The 16,693-nt window shown below is 46.9% G+C and overlaps 1 protein-coding gene across 2 annotated transcripts in view; it reads right to left on the bottom strand.

The window, feature by feature from the left end:
• Galnt6 (polypeptide N-acetylgalactosaminyltransferase 6) overlaps positions 1 to 16,693 on the bottom strand; it is a 51,493-nt gene that overhangs the window by 16,764 nt on the left and 18,036 nt on the right. For both annotated transcript variants that reach the window (XM_042668728.1, XM_042668730.1), the window contains exons 3-6: positions 13,948 to 14,541; positions 11,474 to 11,646; positions 2,148 to 2,297; positions 861 to 1,095 (exon numbers count right to left, since the gene is read on the bottom strand). In XM_042668728.1, the coding sequence (XP_042524662.1) occupies positions 861 to 1,095; positions 2,148 to 2,297; positions 11,474 to 11,646; positions 13,948 to 14,438 (1,049 nt within the window). In that variant the 5' untranslated portion in view covers positions 14,439 to 14,541. The remainder of the gene's footprint in view (positions 1 to 860; positions 1,096 to 2,147; positions 2,298 to 11,473; positions 11,647 to 13,947; positions 14,542 to 16,693) is intronic.

Here is a 16,693-nt window from a genome sequence, read left to right as displayed (position 1 = left end):
CTCTGGGCCTGGGCGCTGTCCCTTAGATCTTCAGCTCAAGGCTAGAGCTCTACCATTTGAACCACAGCGCCACTTCTGGTTTTCTGTGGTTTATTGGAGATAAGAATCTCATGGAGTTTCCTGCCCCGGGGCTGGCTTTTAGCCAGGATCCTCAGATCTCAGCCTCCTGAATAGCTAGGCATGAGCTACCGACACCCAGCTGTGTGTGTCCTTAAGCTTGAGCTCAGTGTCTCCCACTCTTGCCTGTCTTTTTCTGTTTAAGGCTGGTGCTCTGCCACTAGAGCCGCATCTCTACTTTGGGCTTTCTGTTGGTTAATTGGAGATAGAGAAGTTTCTCAAATTTATCTGCCTGGGCTGGCTTCAAACTTCCATCCTCAGATTTTAGCATCCTGATTAGCTAAGATTATAGATGGGAGTCAACTAGCACCTGACAACTTTAACATTTAAAAAGTGCTGAACGAAATCAAAACCAAAAGAACAATACAATGCATTGTGTGTGGTTGGCAAAACTTAAGATGGTTACTATCTGACCCTTTTCAGATTAAGTCTGGTCAGCTGTAGCAAACTTTTAGCTGCAGAAAAGTGACCTATTGCATTTTATTCTAATTAACCATTTAAAAAGTCAGAAGTGGAGCTGTAGCTCAAGTGATAGAGTGCTAGTTTTTAGCAAACAAACAAACAAAAAAAAGACAAAAAAAAAAAAAACCCTCAGGGATAGTGCCCAGGATTTGAGTTCAAGTCCTAGGACTGGCACAAAAACAAAAACAAAACATGTCAAGTGTTTGATAGAGCATCTAATAAATACTGGTGTGCTAGGAGGGTGATGGCTGGGTTGGGGGTCACCAGGCGGTGGTCCTTACTTGATGGGATAGGTCTCATCCTTGCGCCTCTGCTTCTCATGTGCAGGTAGAGTCTCCCAGCCGAAGGTCAGGCTCCAGTCAAAGTTACCGCGGCTATGGACTCGGCCCGTCTGCACCGGCTTGGAGAACTTGAAAGTATTAAGGTCGATGGTGACAATGTCCGGGCTCACCACTGCTGTCTTGTCCTCAGCAATTCGAGCCAGCAGAGGCTCTAGCCAGCCATGGAAGCACTCACCTGTAGACCCAGACAGCGATGGGACAGCTGCCAGCTGCCCATAGCCAGATCACACCCCCTTCTTGGGGGGATGGACGGGACACAGCAGGATCGGGGACCTGCCCCCATCCTCTGGTTACTGGCAGAGCATTGGGTGATCTCTCACCCCACCATCCCCTGAAAGATGGAGGTGACTTTGGAAGGGGGAATGGAGGTCTCAGGAGAGTAATATTCCCAACTCCAGTGATACAAAAGCACAAGGCAGGCTCTGTATAGGGATCTTCAAAGCCCCAGTCTCCCCAACAAAAGAGTGGATTTTGGAAAGGAGTGTTTACCTCCCCCAGAGTATTTGCATACCAAGTTCTATTCAATTGTACACTTTCCTCAACTTTTGAAACTTTCAGTGAACTTCAATTGTACACTTTCCTCAACTTTTCAAACTTCAGTGAACAAATATTGCTTTGTCTGGCTTGTTGGAATCTAATTTTGTTAGATGAGCAAGGATGAACTCAGTCTCATTTTACAAATGAGAAAACTTGCCGGGTGCTGGCAGCTCATGCCTGTAATCCTAAACCACTCAGCAGGTTGAGATCTGAGGATCATGGTTCAAAGTCAGCCCAGGCAGGAAAGTTGGTGAGCCTCTGATCTCCAAGTCCCCAAGATTTGTCACTGCTCATGAGGAACAACCTCTCATCTGTACCCCACAATGGTGGGGAGATGTTCTGGTTTTGGTCAAGAGGGAGATATTTCTTACTCCACATTTCTTCCCTCCTACAGGAAAGCTCCCACAAGCCAATTCTCCCTGTAAGAGGATCTCTCTTAAGTGGCAGGTATGTGGATGGGGAAAGAGGTAGGGATGAACAACTGGTGGTCCAGATCACACTCCAAGATTTGGGGGTCACCAATTGTTTTAGGGCTGTTCATGCCTCTTGAGGAAGAGGCAGAAGTGGATGAGGGTCCCAAGCTTCTTATCCTAGAACTGTACTACAGGACAGTTCCTACCCTGCATTCTGCCAGGGAGAGAAGCAGGAGACCTAGAACTTCAGGGTGCCAGGCACATGTGTGCTACTCACAGTGAGCATCCAGGAAGGTGAGCACCTCTGCCTGTGCTACGCTGGCCCCCAACAGCCGGGCAGTGATCAGCCCCTTCCGCTCTTCCTGCCGTACCACCCTCACGATCTGCAGCTGCTGCACGTACTGCTCCAGTTTCTCCTTCAAGTATTCTGCAAGGGACAAGGCCATTGTTGCCAGTCTGCCATTGTTGCAAACCTAATCCCCTGTGGGCACAAAGCTGGTGCCCCAGGCCTGAATGTCAACCCTCCCACATACCTGCTCTGAGACATTCATTCTACAGAAGGCAAAGGCGGGGAAGGAGACAGGGGAACAGAGTAGAAGGAAGCCCTGACTTCTGGCCAGGCCCAAGCCCTGCCTGCTACACTGGTGCCAGGGGCACCTTCTCTATTATCTTAAAGCTGTGTTTCTTTAGTCTCCATTAGAGTCTACACTTCTAGCAATGGCTGTTTGATGCCTTACTCAGTCTTTCCACTGTCTCAGAGCTACCATCCTGCGTCCTTTGTCCTCTTTGTAGCCCTCTCAGTGTCTGTCATTTCCGGTCTCCTATCTCTTTACAGTAAGTTCATCTGATAGAGAGACACAGAAGATATAGATGCTGATTTCTCATGTGTGTGCCCATCCTCGGGCTTGCGCTGTCCCATAGCTCTTTTGCTCAAGGCTAGCACTCTATTACTTGAGCCACAGCCTCATTTCTGGCCTTTTGGTAGTTAATTGGAGATAGTCTCACAGACTTTCCTGCCTGGGCTGGCTTTGCACTGGGATCCTCAGATCTTAGTCTCCCGAGTAGCTAGGATGACAGGCATGAGCCACGGGTACCCAGCTACATGATGTTGATTTCTTGCTTGCTGAATCAGCAGCTTTTTGTTATTGTTGTTTGGTAGCATTGGGGAATGGAACCCAGGGCCTGGTGCAGAACAGTCAAACTATCACTGAGCTACATCCTCAGCCCCAATCCTCTCAATTTCTTCTTCTGCATATGGAACTTTCCCCCCTGTGGATTGTGGGGGTTGAACTCAGGTCCTGGGCACTGTCTCTGAATGTTTTTGCTTAAGGCTAGTACTCTACTACTTTGAGCAACTGGTCCACTTCTGGTTTACTGGTGGTTAAGTGGACATAAGAGCCTCACAAGCTGGGTGCCGGTGGCTCAGGCCTGTAATCCTAGCTACTCAAGAGGCTGAGATCTGAGGATCTCGGTTCAAAGCCAGCCCGGGCAGGAAAGTCTATGAAACTCTTATCTCCAATTAACTACCAGAAAACTGGAAGTGGCGCTGTGGCTCCAGTGGTAGAGCGCTAGCCTTGAGCTGAAGAGCTGAAGGACAGTGCCCAGGCTCAGAGTTCAGGCCCCACAACCGGACCCAAAAAAAAAAGTCTTACAGACTTGCCTGCCTGGGCTGGCTTTAAACCAAGATCCTCAGATTTCAGCCTCCAGAGTAGCTAGGATTACAAGTGTGAGCCACTGTTACCCGGCTGCATATGGAACTTTTTTTTTTTGGGTCTGGTCATGGGGCCTGAACTCTGTCTGGGCCTGGACACTGTCCCTCAGCTCTTCAGCTCAAGGCTAGTGCTCTACCACTTGAGCCACAGCGCCACTTCTGGCTTTTTTTTTTTCTGCTTATGTGGTGCTGAGGAATCGAACCCAGGGCCTCATGCATGCAAGGTAAGCGCTCTACCACTGAGCCACCTTCCCAGTCCCCATATGGAACTTTTTAAGGGATTAAAAAATAACAAGCTAAGCAGATTTAAAGCACATTTTAAAAAGTGGCTGGATCATAGCTCAGTGGTAGAGTACTTCCTTACCATATACCCACATAGATACTATCTCCCCTCCCCATTAAAAAAGAGTCAGATACCAGTAGCTCACACCTATAATCCTAACTAATCAGGAGGCTGAGATCTGAGGATCTCAGTTCAAAGCTAGCCCTAGCAAGAAAGTCCATGAGCCTTTTAAAAAAATTTTTGATTTTATTGTTAATGTGGCATACAGAGGGGTTACAGTGACATACGTAAGGCTGAGTACATTTCCTGCCGAACATTGTTACCCCCTCCCTCATTTTTCTCCCACTTTCCCTCCTCCTAACTACCCCCTCTCAGGTTGTAAAGTTCATTTTCAACATGTTGTCTTGTGAGTATCGCTGTTGCATTGGTTTGCCCTTTGTCGTTTCTCTCACCAAAAAAAATTTTGTTGTTCCCCTTTCCCTTCCCCAATTCAGATAAATATATATGCAAGACACGGGGTACCAAAATCAACTAAAGTGACAACAAGGAGAAAAAAATGAAAGAAAAAAAGAAATAACTTCATACACACACACAGACACACACACACACAGACACACACACACAGACACACACACACAGACACACACACACACACACACACACACACACACACACACACACACACACACACACACACAGTAAAAAGAGGCCAGGCACCGGTGGCTCATGCCTGCCTCGGGGGGCTGAGATCTGAGGATCACAATTCAAAACCAGCACAGGCAAGAAAGTCTGTAAGACTCATCTCCAATTAACCACCAAAAAACCAAAAACAAAAAACGTGGAGCTGTGCCTGAAAGTTGTAGAGTGCTACTCTTGAGCAGAAACAGTCAGGAACAGCACCTAGGCCCTGAGTTCAAGTGCCACAACTGACAAAAAGAAAAAAGAAAACAAAGTGAAAAGGAACTGTGTCCCAAGTGTTCTCCAGGGGCCAGACGCAGAGCTAGGGAGCAGGGTAGAATGGCGAGTACAGCCAAGGTGATCTGTGGAATGCATCACCTTGGTGCAAGGCCAACCCTGGAACAAATGGTGATGTACACCAAGCCTCGGGGCCTTTGATTGGGTGGTTCCCTTGCTGGAGAACACTCAGAGTGGACTTTCTTGGCTAATGTGACTAATAGAGTTCTGTAATGGCTTTGGATTCCACCTGAAATCCTCAGGGCATCACAAAATTGCTCTATTCTGAAGAAATCCATCTTAAAGTGCATTTTATATTATATCTATCTTACTTAAGTTTCGTTAAGTGTTCTTTTGGCTTATCTGTGCTGCTGTTCTGTTCTTGACAATGCAGAAGGAAGTCGCTGGTAGTTTCAGAGGTCGGGGAGAATGACGACAATTACAGGTGTCCTGTCTAAGATAATGAACTCAGCCTTGTGTCTTGCCCTGAAAACAGTGCTTTACAAACCACAGATCCTGGAACAATTCAGTTGGTTGCCATTGATCCCTCCCTCTCCCTCTCCCTCTCTCCCTCTCCCTCTCCCTCTCTTTCTCTCTCTCTCTCCCTCTCTCCCTCTCCCTCTCTTTCTCTCTCTCACACACACACATACACATTTACTGCAACCAAACACTTGACCCCAACTCTATGCCAGTCACTCAACTAGGTGCTTTGCTATTTATTTTCTTCTTGAATCTTCTCTAAGAAGCTTACAGCTCTAGAGACTAGGAAGTACTGATCCCAAGATAAAAGATGAAAACTAAGACCTAGAGCCATGCATGAGTCCAGGGTCACAGCTATTATGGCGACAGGGTGCTAACCACTCTGTGTCTAATGGATTCTCCCTTCCCCTCTAGGAACAGGAGGCTGCTCAGCCAGGACTTAATGTGCAGGGGTTTCCAGGTGGCCCCTCTGCAACCTCCCTGCCACCCCATCTGAGGCCTTGCCACTTTCCCATGTGTGAGACCCCAGGAGGAGAGAGGAAAAAAGGACTTTGGCTGAGCTGTTGTTTTGGTCACTGCTAGGAAAGTAGAGACACTGGAGAAGAAAACTATAATTTGGAATCTCATCTGCTTTCTTTTTCAATTCTTCCGGATACAGGTGCTGGAGCTGACATAGTCTCATGTGGATGGAGGCGTTCAGGCAATCATCTGAGAAGGGGCTACATCTTATTCCAGGAATGTGGCACCTTGCCTCTCAGGCCAGGACCTCCTAAAGCTTCATGTGACAGTTTCAGCCAAGCTGTCACTCAGCAAACATCGGCTGAGTGACTGCCTGAGGCTGGCCAGGGACCTGTGTGCGTCATAAAAGAGCTCAGACTCACTACCCAACTGCAGCCCCAAGTGCTACTCTGACAGGAAGGAGGGAGGAACCCACGCAAGCAAGCAAGCAAGCAGGAGCTTGGGTTCCCCTGAGAACTTGCTTAGCTCTGCTGACAGGAAGCTCACAACAGTGGAGCTAACCCATTGACGAAGCATCACAGGAAGAGGGTTTTGTGGCCAGAGACTGAAAAGCTTTGAGCTGTAACCATGGTGGGGGTGGGGGTGCTCTACAAAGCTCTGAGTTCTACAAAGTTCTCCCAAACTTTCCTCCCAGTCTCAGGGGGCCACTGGACCTGAGGATTTGAAGCCCAGGAAGCTCCAGCCCCAGACCCCAGGCCCTTCTACAGGAGTCAGACAAGTCCCCTAAGTAACGCCACTTGCTCTTCCCTTGGACCCCCAGACATGCGACCCACAAAAGAGAGTATCACAGCTGAGCAAGGAGACAGGCCAGCCGACTCACATTCTCTTATCCTTCAGATGATTATTTATTTACTCATTCATTTATTCATTCACTTATTTCTTTTGTTGGTACTGGGGCTTGAACTCAGGCCTACAGCCTTACAGCTCAAGTGGTATTCTACCACGTGAGCCAAGCCTCCAGTCCAGCATTTTGCTAGTTAATTGATGATAGAGTCTCCCAGACTTTTCCATCCAGGTTTGTTTTGAATCATGATTCCCCCAGGTCTCAGCTTAATGAACAGCTAGCATTAAAGGCATGAGCCACTGGGGCCCAGTTAGATAACCACTTTTTGATTTGGCTTCAACACTCCATTGTATACTTCATTCAGTCTCAGGGTTTAAAAGACCATGTGCAGTTGGGTACTCCCAGCACTTAAGAGGCCAAAAGCAGGAGAATCATAAATGGGAGTCCCGTCTTGGCTACACAGTGAGATAAGAAAGGAAGGAAAAATAGAAAAAAAGCAACCTTATTGTGGGGGTGGGGAGAAGAGAGGAAGGAGTAGAAAGAGGAGTAGGAGGAAGAAGAGAAGAAAGAGAAGTAGGGAGGGAGAGGGGATGCATTCATGTACAGGAGGCTCTCAGGTCTTTCTCCTTGGTCACGTGGATCATGTGGATGATTACTAGAACCCGATACCTCCCCCAGGCTCTCTCCATATCACTCCACCATCAGCTCATCAGCCAGCACTGCCAGTTCTCTCTCCACCTTGCCACTCTAACCAGAAAGTGCAACTCGTTTCTGAGCTCTGTTCTACACCCTGGCAGCTACAGGGAGCAGCAAAGGTCACTTTCTTTTTTTTTCTGGTGCTGAAGATTGAAGCAAGGACTTCATGCATCCTGGGCATGCCCCTACCACTGAGCCACATCCCTAGCCCCAGAGTTATCTCTGAAATTATAAATCAGATAATTCTTTACATTCATTCTTCTCTCTCCTACTCTTCTCAACCCTCCTGTCCTCCCCTCTTCTCTCCTTGCTTTCCCTCTCTCTCTCTCTTGGCAGTACTGCAGTTGGAACTCAGAAGCCTTACTAGGCAGGTGCTCTACCACTTGAGCCACATCCACAGTACTTTTTTTGTTTTCAGTTATTTTTTTTAGGTAGGGTCCCATGTTTTTGCCTGGAAGCAGCCTCAATTTGCAATCCTCTTAGTTTTCCCTGACAGCTGGACCCCGGATATGTACTACCATGGCTCAGTTTATTTGTTGAGATGAGGTCTAGAGAACTTTTTTTGCCTGGACTGGCTTCAAACTGTGATCCTCTCAGTCTCTGGCTCCTAAGTAGCTGGGATTACATATGTGAATCATCACACCCCATTGTGTTTTGTTTTGTTGAAAATGAATTTCACTAAATAGCTCAGGCTGGTTGCAAGTTTACAAGTTTCCAGCTTCGGCCTCCTAAGTGCTGGGATTTATAGGCACTTACCACCATGCCTGCCTCTACATCATATAATTTCAGTAACAGTGTGTTAAAGAGGTACTTAAAAATAAGTTGAAACTGGGTGCTAGTAAGAATTATGGTTTGAAGCTAGCCCAGGCAGACAAATAGGGACTTACTTCCAAATTAACCCACAAAAAGTTAAAAGTAGAGGCATGGCTCAAGTGGTAGAGCACCAGCAGTAAGTAAGAAAGCAGAGGGAAAGAGAAAGTCCTGGATTTCAAGCTCCAGTTCCATAAGGAAAGAAAAGAAAAGAAAGATGGGTGGATGTTTATACACACACACACACACACACACACACACACACACACACACACATTAAAATTTAGGCACAGGCCATTGCTTACAAAGGTCTTATGATTCACTCTTGCTCACCTTTCTAAACTCATTTGTGCTAGTGTCCTTTCTGTTTCTTTGTCTACTTCTTTCCAGTTGTGCCAGCTTTCTTTCTGGTTCATTAATAAGTCATTCTTTGGGGTCTTTGCACTGGCTGATCCCTTATGAGAACACTCAGAGTGGCTTTCCCTGGCTACTCTGCTAACACAGCTCTCTGCTTATTCACTAGCTTAGTACCTTGCTTCCTGTTCTTTCTTCCCTCTGAGGCAATTTCTTCAGAACACTTACTATTATCTGAAATTATGTACTTTCTTTTCAACTAAAAAAAAAGCTACAAAAAGACAGGAGAATCAGGAGTGAAGTCTGGGCCCTGGTTCTGATTTGTGGTGGGGAAGAAAAACTTCCCTAGCCTAGCACTGTGTTTCTGTTCCCCTGTATCAAATGGCCATATACTGAAGGTCACAGCACTGCTGCTGGGAGAACAGAGAGCAGGGGACATTGTATTTCAGAGAGACACGGCCCTTGTTTGTGTGTGTAATAGGAGCCAGTTAATCTGATCATGGTCAAATGTGTAGGAAATTTTATCTGGCGGCGGTGGACTACAGAGATTTCTGACCATGGATCTGAGGGGTTTTATCCTTTCTCCACTGAACTAAACAGTGCTCAAAGTATCTTTAGAGTCTGCAAATTCTCAGGTAGAGGCATATATTTTAGAGTGCACCCACTCCCTGGAAATGGAAGTACATGCAAAATGTGCTCTGAATATTATACCTTACTCCAGGGAGAGAAAGATAGAGTCTTTGATCCTTCCCTCCCTCCCTTTCTCCTTCTCTCCATCCTTCCCTTTCATTCTTTTTTTTGGGGGGGTTCCGGTCATGGGGCCTGAACTCTGGGCCTGGGCGCTGTCCCTCAGCTCTTCAGCTGAAGGCTAGCACTCTACCGCTTGAGCCACAGCGCCACTTCCGGCCTTTTACTTTTTGCTTATGTGGTGCTGAGGAATTGAACCCAGGGCCTCATGCATGCAAGGCAAGCGTTCTACCACTGAGCCACATTCCCAGCCCCCGCTTTCATTCTTCTATTCTTTTCTTCCTCTCCCTTTCTCCCTCCCTCCTCTCCCTTCTTCTGTCTCTGTCTCTCTCTGTCTCTGTCTCTGTCTCTCTCTTATGTGCTGGTCCTGGGGCTTGAACTCTGGGTCTGGGCTCTGTCCCTGAGCTTTTATGCTCAAAGCTAGCACTCTATCACTTTGGCCACACCTCCACTTCTGGCTATTTGGTGGTTAGTTGGAGATAAGAGTCTCAAACTTTCCTGACTAGGCTGGCTTTAAAACAGGATGCTCAGATCTCAGCTTTCTGAGTAGCTAGGATTACAGGCACGAGCCACCAGCATGTAGCTTGTCTGTCCTTTTTTTTTTTTTTTTGGGTCAGTCGTAGGGCTTGAACTCTGGTCCTGGGCGCTGTCCTTCAGCTCTTCAGCCCAAGGCTAGCACTACCCCTTGAGACACAGTGCCACTTGCAGCTTTTTCTGCTTATGTGGTACTGAGGAATCAAACCCAGGGCCTCATGCATGCAAGGCAAGCACTCTGCCACTGAGTCACCTTCCCAGCCCCTTGTCTGTACTTTTTAAAAGTGCTTCCAAGTGTCTTCCTTTCCCAGGGAAAATGTGAGCTCCTTGGAGAAATGGTCTCAATAGTATACTCACTCAGTCCCTCCTTCACCTTCAGGTGCCCTGCTCCTCTCCCAGAATCCCCCCAACCCAACAGTCAGTTGGAAGCTAGGGGTCATAAGGAGAGGCAGCTGCTATACTAGAATGGTCCAGGACAGACACTGGAGGTGGAATTGCTTCCTAGCCTCTATATGGGAGCATAAAAGACCTTGTGCCACCTGGGAGGAAGGCCCCGCAACAGATGTTCCATCCATCTATGTCTGTCCTCCAGCCCTTTTCTGGCCATCACTTTATTGGGCACTTCATGGTTCTAAGACCAGCTTTCCAGACTGTTGGTCCTCTGCCTCTCTTCCTGCCAAGTGCCCTCATCCAAAGCTGACAAGTCTAAACAAGTCCACTCTTAGCTTAGACACTTTCAAGTGCCTCCTCATGTCCTAAGCTGGCATGAATGTCAATTCAGACCTCTTTCAGACTCATTTCCTACCATTTCAAAGCTAAGTCTCAACTATACCATATCTTTCTAACGAGCGCATTCATATTTCTATGACGAGTCTGCTGAGTTCTTCCTAGGATGCCTTGTGTCCCTGCATACTCTTCATTCCAGCCCAGCTCTAATCCAGCCTCTACTATGGACCAACCCAGCCAACCAGGCTGAAAGAGCCCTCCCTGGCTACCTACTCCCACCACCTACTGTTCCCACACAATGAATGCAGTGACACTAGTGCTGATGGATCTCTACCCCGTTTATCACCTTCCGCAGCCCCCTCATCTGTCAGATGAAGGAGACAACTGTCTTCATTTTTAGAAAAGGAAACTGAACTTCAGAGAGGCTAACTGCTTGCCCAAGGTCATAAAAACGGGAAGAATCAGAGCTGAGATTTGGACTTCTGGTGCTGGACTCTGCAGTTTACGTCCTTGTGACACCTGCTAAAGGCATGTTCTAGCTGTACCTAGGAGGGTCATTAATCCTTTCAGGGAAAGATCTATTTGTCACGGCATATCATGGCATACCTGAAGCCTAGGTCATGCCAGGCACTTAGGAGATGTTGGTGGAATTGATGCGAGATTGTGATAGGTGTTGGTGAATAACCTCACTCACAGAGTAACATCTATAGCCACAGAACTTCCAACATAGAAGAGAAGAAGAGTGATCTAGTAGGCAAGAAATGAGGGCAGGCCTATCCCTTGCCTATCCCTGGCTTCTCAAGATTATTTATGAGTTGGGCCTAGCAGCTCTTGGGAAAACTTGGATGGCAAAGCTCTCCGAGTTTTCTACCCCACTGTACCCCATGCCTGCCTACCTTCTTCTTCCTTCTGGCCCTTGGGATACATCAGATGCCAGGTAGACCTGCTTTCCTTCTCAGAGTGCCCTGAGATTCCCCCCTACTCCCAGAGTCCCTCCAGCCTCACCCTCTGTGCTGGCATCATCCACCAGGATGATCTCCTTCAGGAAGATGGCAGGGCTGGTGTGCAGGACGCTGTATACGGTTCGTAGCAGAGTGGACCAGGCCTCATTGTGGAACACAATGATGACGCTGGTGGTGGGCAGAGGAGGACATCGACGGAACTTCTGGTCCACACACCTGGAAGGATGAGAGTATGGACATAGATCTCCAGGTCCCTGGGTGTTCCAGAAATAGGGAAAGCTCTTCCTGAAGTGTACCCCCAAACCATCCTCATGCTTTGGAACCATCATTTTCTGTTGTAGTGGGAGCAGTACTCCCTTGTCCTTTGCTCCCCACCATCCTGGTTGAGCTCCTGTACCAGCCAACCTATTCCAATCCTCCCTCCTTCCCCTCGCCAACTCCCAGAGCAGCCTCTACACCCCAGCAGTGATGCTCAGGTTCCCCTACTGCCTGCCTCATTTGCTCCCTGCTATCAAATGAGGAGTTCCCAGGCAGAGGTGGCTCTCTCTCTGTAACATATTCACCGCATCAAGTGTGATCCAATCTGGAGGCCCCAGAGGAGTAGGTAATAAAGGGCAAAATTGACATCTGAGAAAAGTGACTACAATTTCCACTCAATGTCAGGAAGAGGCTCTTCCCTTCACAGCTCGCCATTTTCAGGTCCTCTCCCATCCATTATCTCACTAACTCCCTGTAAGATGATTCTGCTGTCACAGTCAACTTCCTGTGACCTTGTCTCTATCCTCATCCACTCCAGGGACCATTCTGTGTGGCATTTGGCCATGGTGCCACTTAGACACTGCAGCTTGGGGTGGAGAGATGGGGCCCAGATTTCAAGGAATCATGCGACTTAGCACCCCTCATACCCTCTCACAGAGAGATTAAGATGAGACTGGTCAGGGAGATTTCTCATGGATTCTCCAAGTGGTTTGCTAATCTCCTTTGCTGGCTGCTCCAGGCCAATGCCCTTGTTCAGGAGCTACCAAGGACTGCGTCTGGCTCGTGGTCAATGGGGACAATAGTTGGTCCAACCTTGAAGAACCCTAGACTCACATCCCTAAAAAAAAATCATGCATTTTAAAAAGCCAGTTGTTACGGCTTATGACTGTAATCCTACCACTCATGAGGGAGAGGCAGGAGGAGCATGAATTTGAGGCCTGCCTGGCTATAAGATTATCTTTTTGGTTTGGTTTTGTTTTTGTCAGTCCTGGTGCTTGAACTCAGGGGTTGGATGCTGTCCTTAAGCTTTTGTACTCAAGCCTAAGGCTTTACCACTTGAGCCACAGCTCCCCTTCCAGCTTTTTCATGGTTAATTGGAGATGAGAGTCTCATAGATTTTTTTTGCCTGGCTTGTTGTGAACCACAATCCTCATATCTCAGCGTCCTGAATAGCTAGGATTACAGGGGTGAGCTACTGGTGCCCCATGAGGAGAACAAGGAGGAGGAGGAGGAAGAAGAGGAGGAGGAGGAGGAGGAACAAGAGAAGTCATGACTTTGTGGATGAAGAGCTCTCCTGTGGCAAAAGGACAAAAAGGGTCTAATTCTTAAGCTGAAAAACATGCAGCAGGAAAGACACAAAATCTGTGACCTGGGCACAGGTGACACAGCTGCTGTCCCATTAGAGTGAAGTGGATGGGGACAGCTCAAAGATCTAGGCTGTGATGTTCCCGCCTAAAGCTGAAAGTAGAAAACAGCTTCAGATAAAGGTTGGAGTGATGCTAGAGATATGGCTCAAGCGGTAGAGTATCAACCAAGCAAGCAAGCTGAGTAAGCCACAGGCCCTGGTACTGGCAAAAGTAATGAATTAATTAAAATTCTCAGGTGGACCCATTGCAACAATGAGACGTATAAATCATTATATCGAACATGAACTTTACAACTTTGGTGGGGGGAGGAGGAGATTTGGGGGGGGGGGGAGATGGGATGGGAAGGGGAAACAAAGGAGGAGGCTACAATGCTAGATAAGAAACGTACTCATTATCTTGCCCATGTAATTGTAACCCCTCTGTACAGTATTTTCACAATAAAAAAAAATAAAAATAAAAAAGTCCTGGAGTGACTTCATGGCCTTGCGATCTTCAAAATCCTGGCTGTGCCCAGGAAACATCCATCTCCCATCCACTCAGAATCAGAGCGCACACTCTGAGGAAGAGGGCAAAGCACACTAAATCCACAGCAGGCATATGCCCCTGCATCAGATCCTTGTCCCAAGCCTTGAGCTCCTTCTCCATCCGGTCACCTCTGTGTTTTTCTCTCCCAGGTTTCTATAGGCCTCTGGCCCTGACCATAACAGTCCTCAGCACCAGCCCTAGGATCAGGGCATTTGGTCAACAAAAGAAGAGAGATTGAAAGGAAATCTTGCCTATGTTCACAAATATCCTTCAACTTAGTGCCAGGAACTCCTGGCACTTGGCTTGTGGCCACACCTTTGGGAATACCCTGACTCCCCCTAACTCCTAGGCCTGAGGTGCTACTTACTCAGGAGGCCGGGTGTCCGGACCCAGGGACCTCTGCAGGGAGATGCGGTCACTGGCAAAGGCATTGAAACAGTGCTTCTTATAGCCATCTTCCTTTTCTTGAATCTCCTGAGGGGTCCACTTGCTCTTCTTAAATGCATACCCATCTGCTCCGGGACTATTGGGATCCTGTGGTGGCCTCTCCCAAAAGGGCTTCAGTTCCGCATGTGTATAGAATCCAGGGAGGCAGGACTGGTTTGTGGAGAGCACAGGCTGCTGGGGCTCTGGGGCCCCAATCTGCAGCTTAGGCATTGAATCTCTAAAGTTGTTCACAGCTCCAAGCATGAGGTCTAGGACATGATCCTTCTGACCTACCAGAGACTTCAGCCATGGTTTTTCTGTAGCCTGCTCCTTGCTGCTGACATCCTTTTGCCGAATGAAGAGGAAGAACATGAAGGCACTTCCCACCATGGCCAGGCGCAGGGGCATGTGGCGTCTACGAAGGAGCCTCATCCTTCACAACAAACCGTCAACCCAGCAGCGTCAGCTCCAAGCCCTGGGATGCACCCAGAAAATAGTTTGATATATGGTGGCAGCCACACTTTGAGACCTGTGCCTAAGAAGGGAAGAAAAGAGAGACAGAGACAGAGAGAGAGAGAGACAGAGAGACAGAAAGACAGAGAGAGAGAGAGAAAAGGAGAGAGAAAAAGAGAGACACAGAGATATGAGCTAAACCAGAATAGGGAGTTGGTTAGGGGCTCACACTCAGGCTCTGTCCTGAATGGTCTCCTCACCCTCCCAAAGCGAGAGTTTAAATCCCCTTCCTTTGTAAATTGAGGAAACTGGACTCAGTGCTTCTTTCCTGCCCTAAGGCTTGGACACTTGTGGGTTACAGTAAGAATCATTGAAATTATGTGAAAAGAGTCAACATATTTTACTATTTATTGAAACAAACTCCAGGAAATGGAAACACTGGTGTTGTTGGTTTTTTTTGTTTTTGTTTTGGTTATCATGTTGGTGGTGGTGACATTTGTTTTTGTTTTTTCCTTTTTTTAATTCTAGTAGATAAAAAGGGGGCACATAAAGGGAGAGGGGGGAAGGATGAACAAATGCAATCATGCTACTCAGTATACAATGTGGACAATGACCTATGTAACTGTGTTCAGGGATGGGAAGGGGATATTGGGGAAAACTAAAGGAAGGGGTGGCATTGTCCAAAAACAAAAATGTACTCACTACCTGACTTATGAAATGGTAGTCCCTCTCTACAACATATTAGTAGTAACAATAAAATTAATTTTTTATAAAAGAGTTAACATTTTGTAAATACAGTTGACTCTTGAACAATGCAAGGGTTAGAGGTGTCAACTTCCTACAGAGTTGAAAATGTAACTGACTCTTCCAAAACTTTACTAATATCCTGATGTTACTTAGAAGCTCCATTGATAACACAATCATATTTAGCATGTTGTATATATTGTGTGTATGTAAGAAACACTTATAGCCGGGGGTGCCGGTGGCTCACACTTACGATCCTACTCAGGAGGCTGAGATCTGAGGATCATGGTTCAAAGCCAGCCCATGCAGGTAAGTCCTTGATACTCTTATCTCCAATTGACCACCAGAAAACCAGAAATGAAGATTGGAATAGGCAACAAGGGAGGCTTCAGTCTTTCAGTCAACGTTAATCAAGTATCTATCACATCCAGACAACAAAATGAAGTGAAAGTAAGCTAAGCTCAAGCAGAGAGTCATCACAGAGTAAGGCTGCTCAGATGGTAATATCCACATTGGGCATCCAAGTATTTATTGAGTCCAATGGGGAGGGAGGGGCTAGAATCTCCCCAGGCCTGGCTATTACAGACTGAGAATCATCAGAATGCTTGTTTAACTTAGGTCTTCCCTGAGCTGCCAAGACATTTATTTGAAACAATTGACCTGCCTTTAAAATGACAGTTCTGTGGACACTGTTTCCTGTAGGAATTCTGGTTCTGTGTTGTGGCTCCAGTGTGGACTGCTAGAAGGTTGCCCTGGACTTATGTCTGCTCACCCAGCCTGAGTGGGAAAGGGGTAGATGTGAGAAAGCTTGATGGAGAAGAGTCTGCATTATGGACTGAGTGACTTTCTGAAGTTTCCTCTTCATGTTGTAGCTGTGAAATTTTATCTTAGTGTTTCAGTTTAATGCCACAAACTTTCACAGGGGTTTCTAAAGAAGGTGTGAAAGAGAGGGTGGGGTTCAAAGATAAATAAGCCAAGGTACCTAGCCTCAGTAAATTTCCAATGTGATGAATGTATAGAAGAGAGGAACTAAGAGCAGTTCAGTTCTAGAATCTCTGACTGCAGGCCAAACCTGAAAGATATCAAGATATGAGCCTCTAGCTTCTCAGCACCAGATCATCTTGTCCATTAGGCCAAGTAGGTAGGGAGACTGGCATCCAGAGTTTAACTTAATTTTAGAGTTTGGTTTGGGAGTTAGAAGTTATTACATCTATCTATCTATCTATCATCTCCATCTATCTCTATTATCTATTATCTATATCTATCTATCTGTCTGTCTGTCTGTCTATCTATCTATCTATCTATCTATCTATCATCTATCTATCCATCTACGTATATTATCAGTCTATCTGTCTCTCTATTTAACTATCTATCCTGCTGGGTCAGAACCCAGGGCCTTGTACTATATCTTAAGCTTCATCCCCCCTAGGCCAGAATTTTACTTTTCTGTTACAATCAGAAGAAAACCAGTGACTATTATTACAATCATG

Source organism: Dipodomys spectabilis, unplaced genomic scaffold, assembly GCF_019054845.1.
Source record: "Dipodomys spectabilis isolate Male_0828 unplaced genomic scaffold, ASM1905484v1 ptg000477l, whole genome shotgun sequence".
Classification (NCBI taxonomy): domain Eukaryota; kingdom Metazoa; phylum Chordata; class Mammalia; order Rodentia; family Heteromyidae; genus Dipodomys; species Dipodomys spectabilis.
Note: the sequence above shows the minus strand (reverse complement) of the source record. Positions and strands in the feature narration are given on the sequence as shown.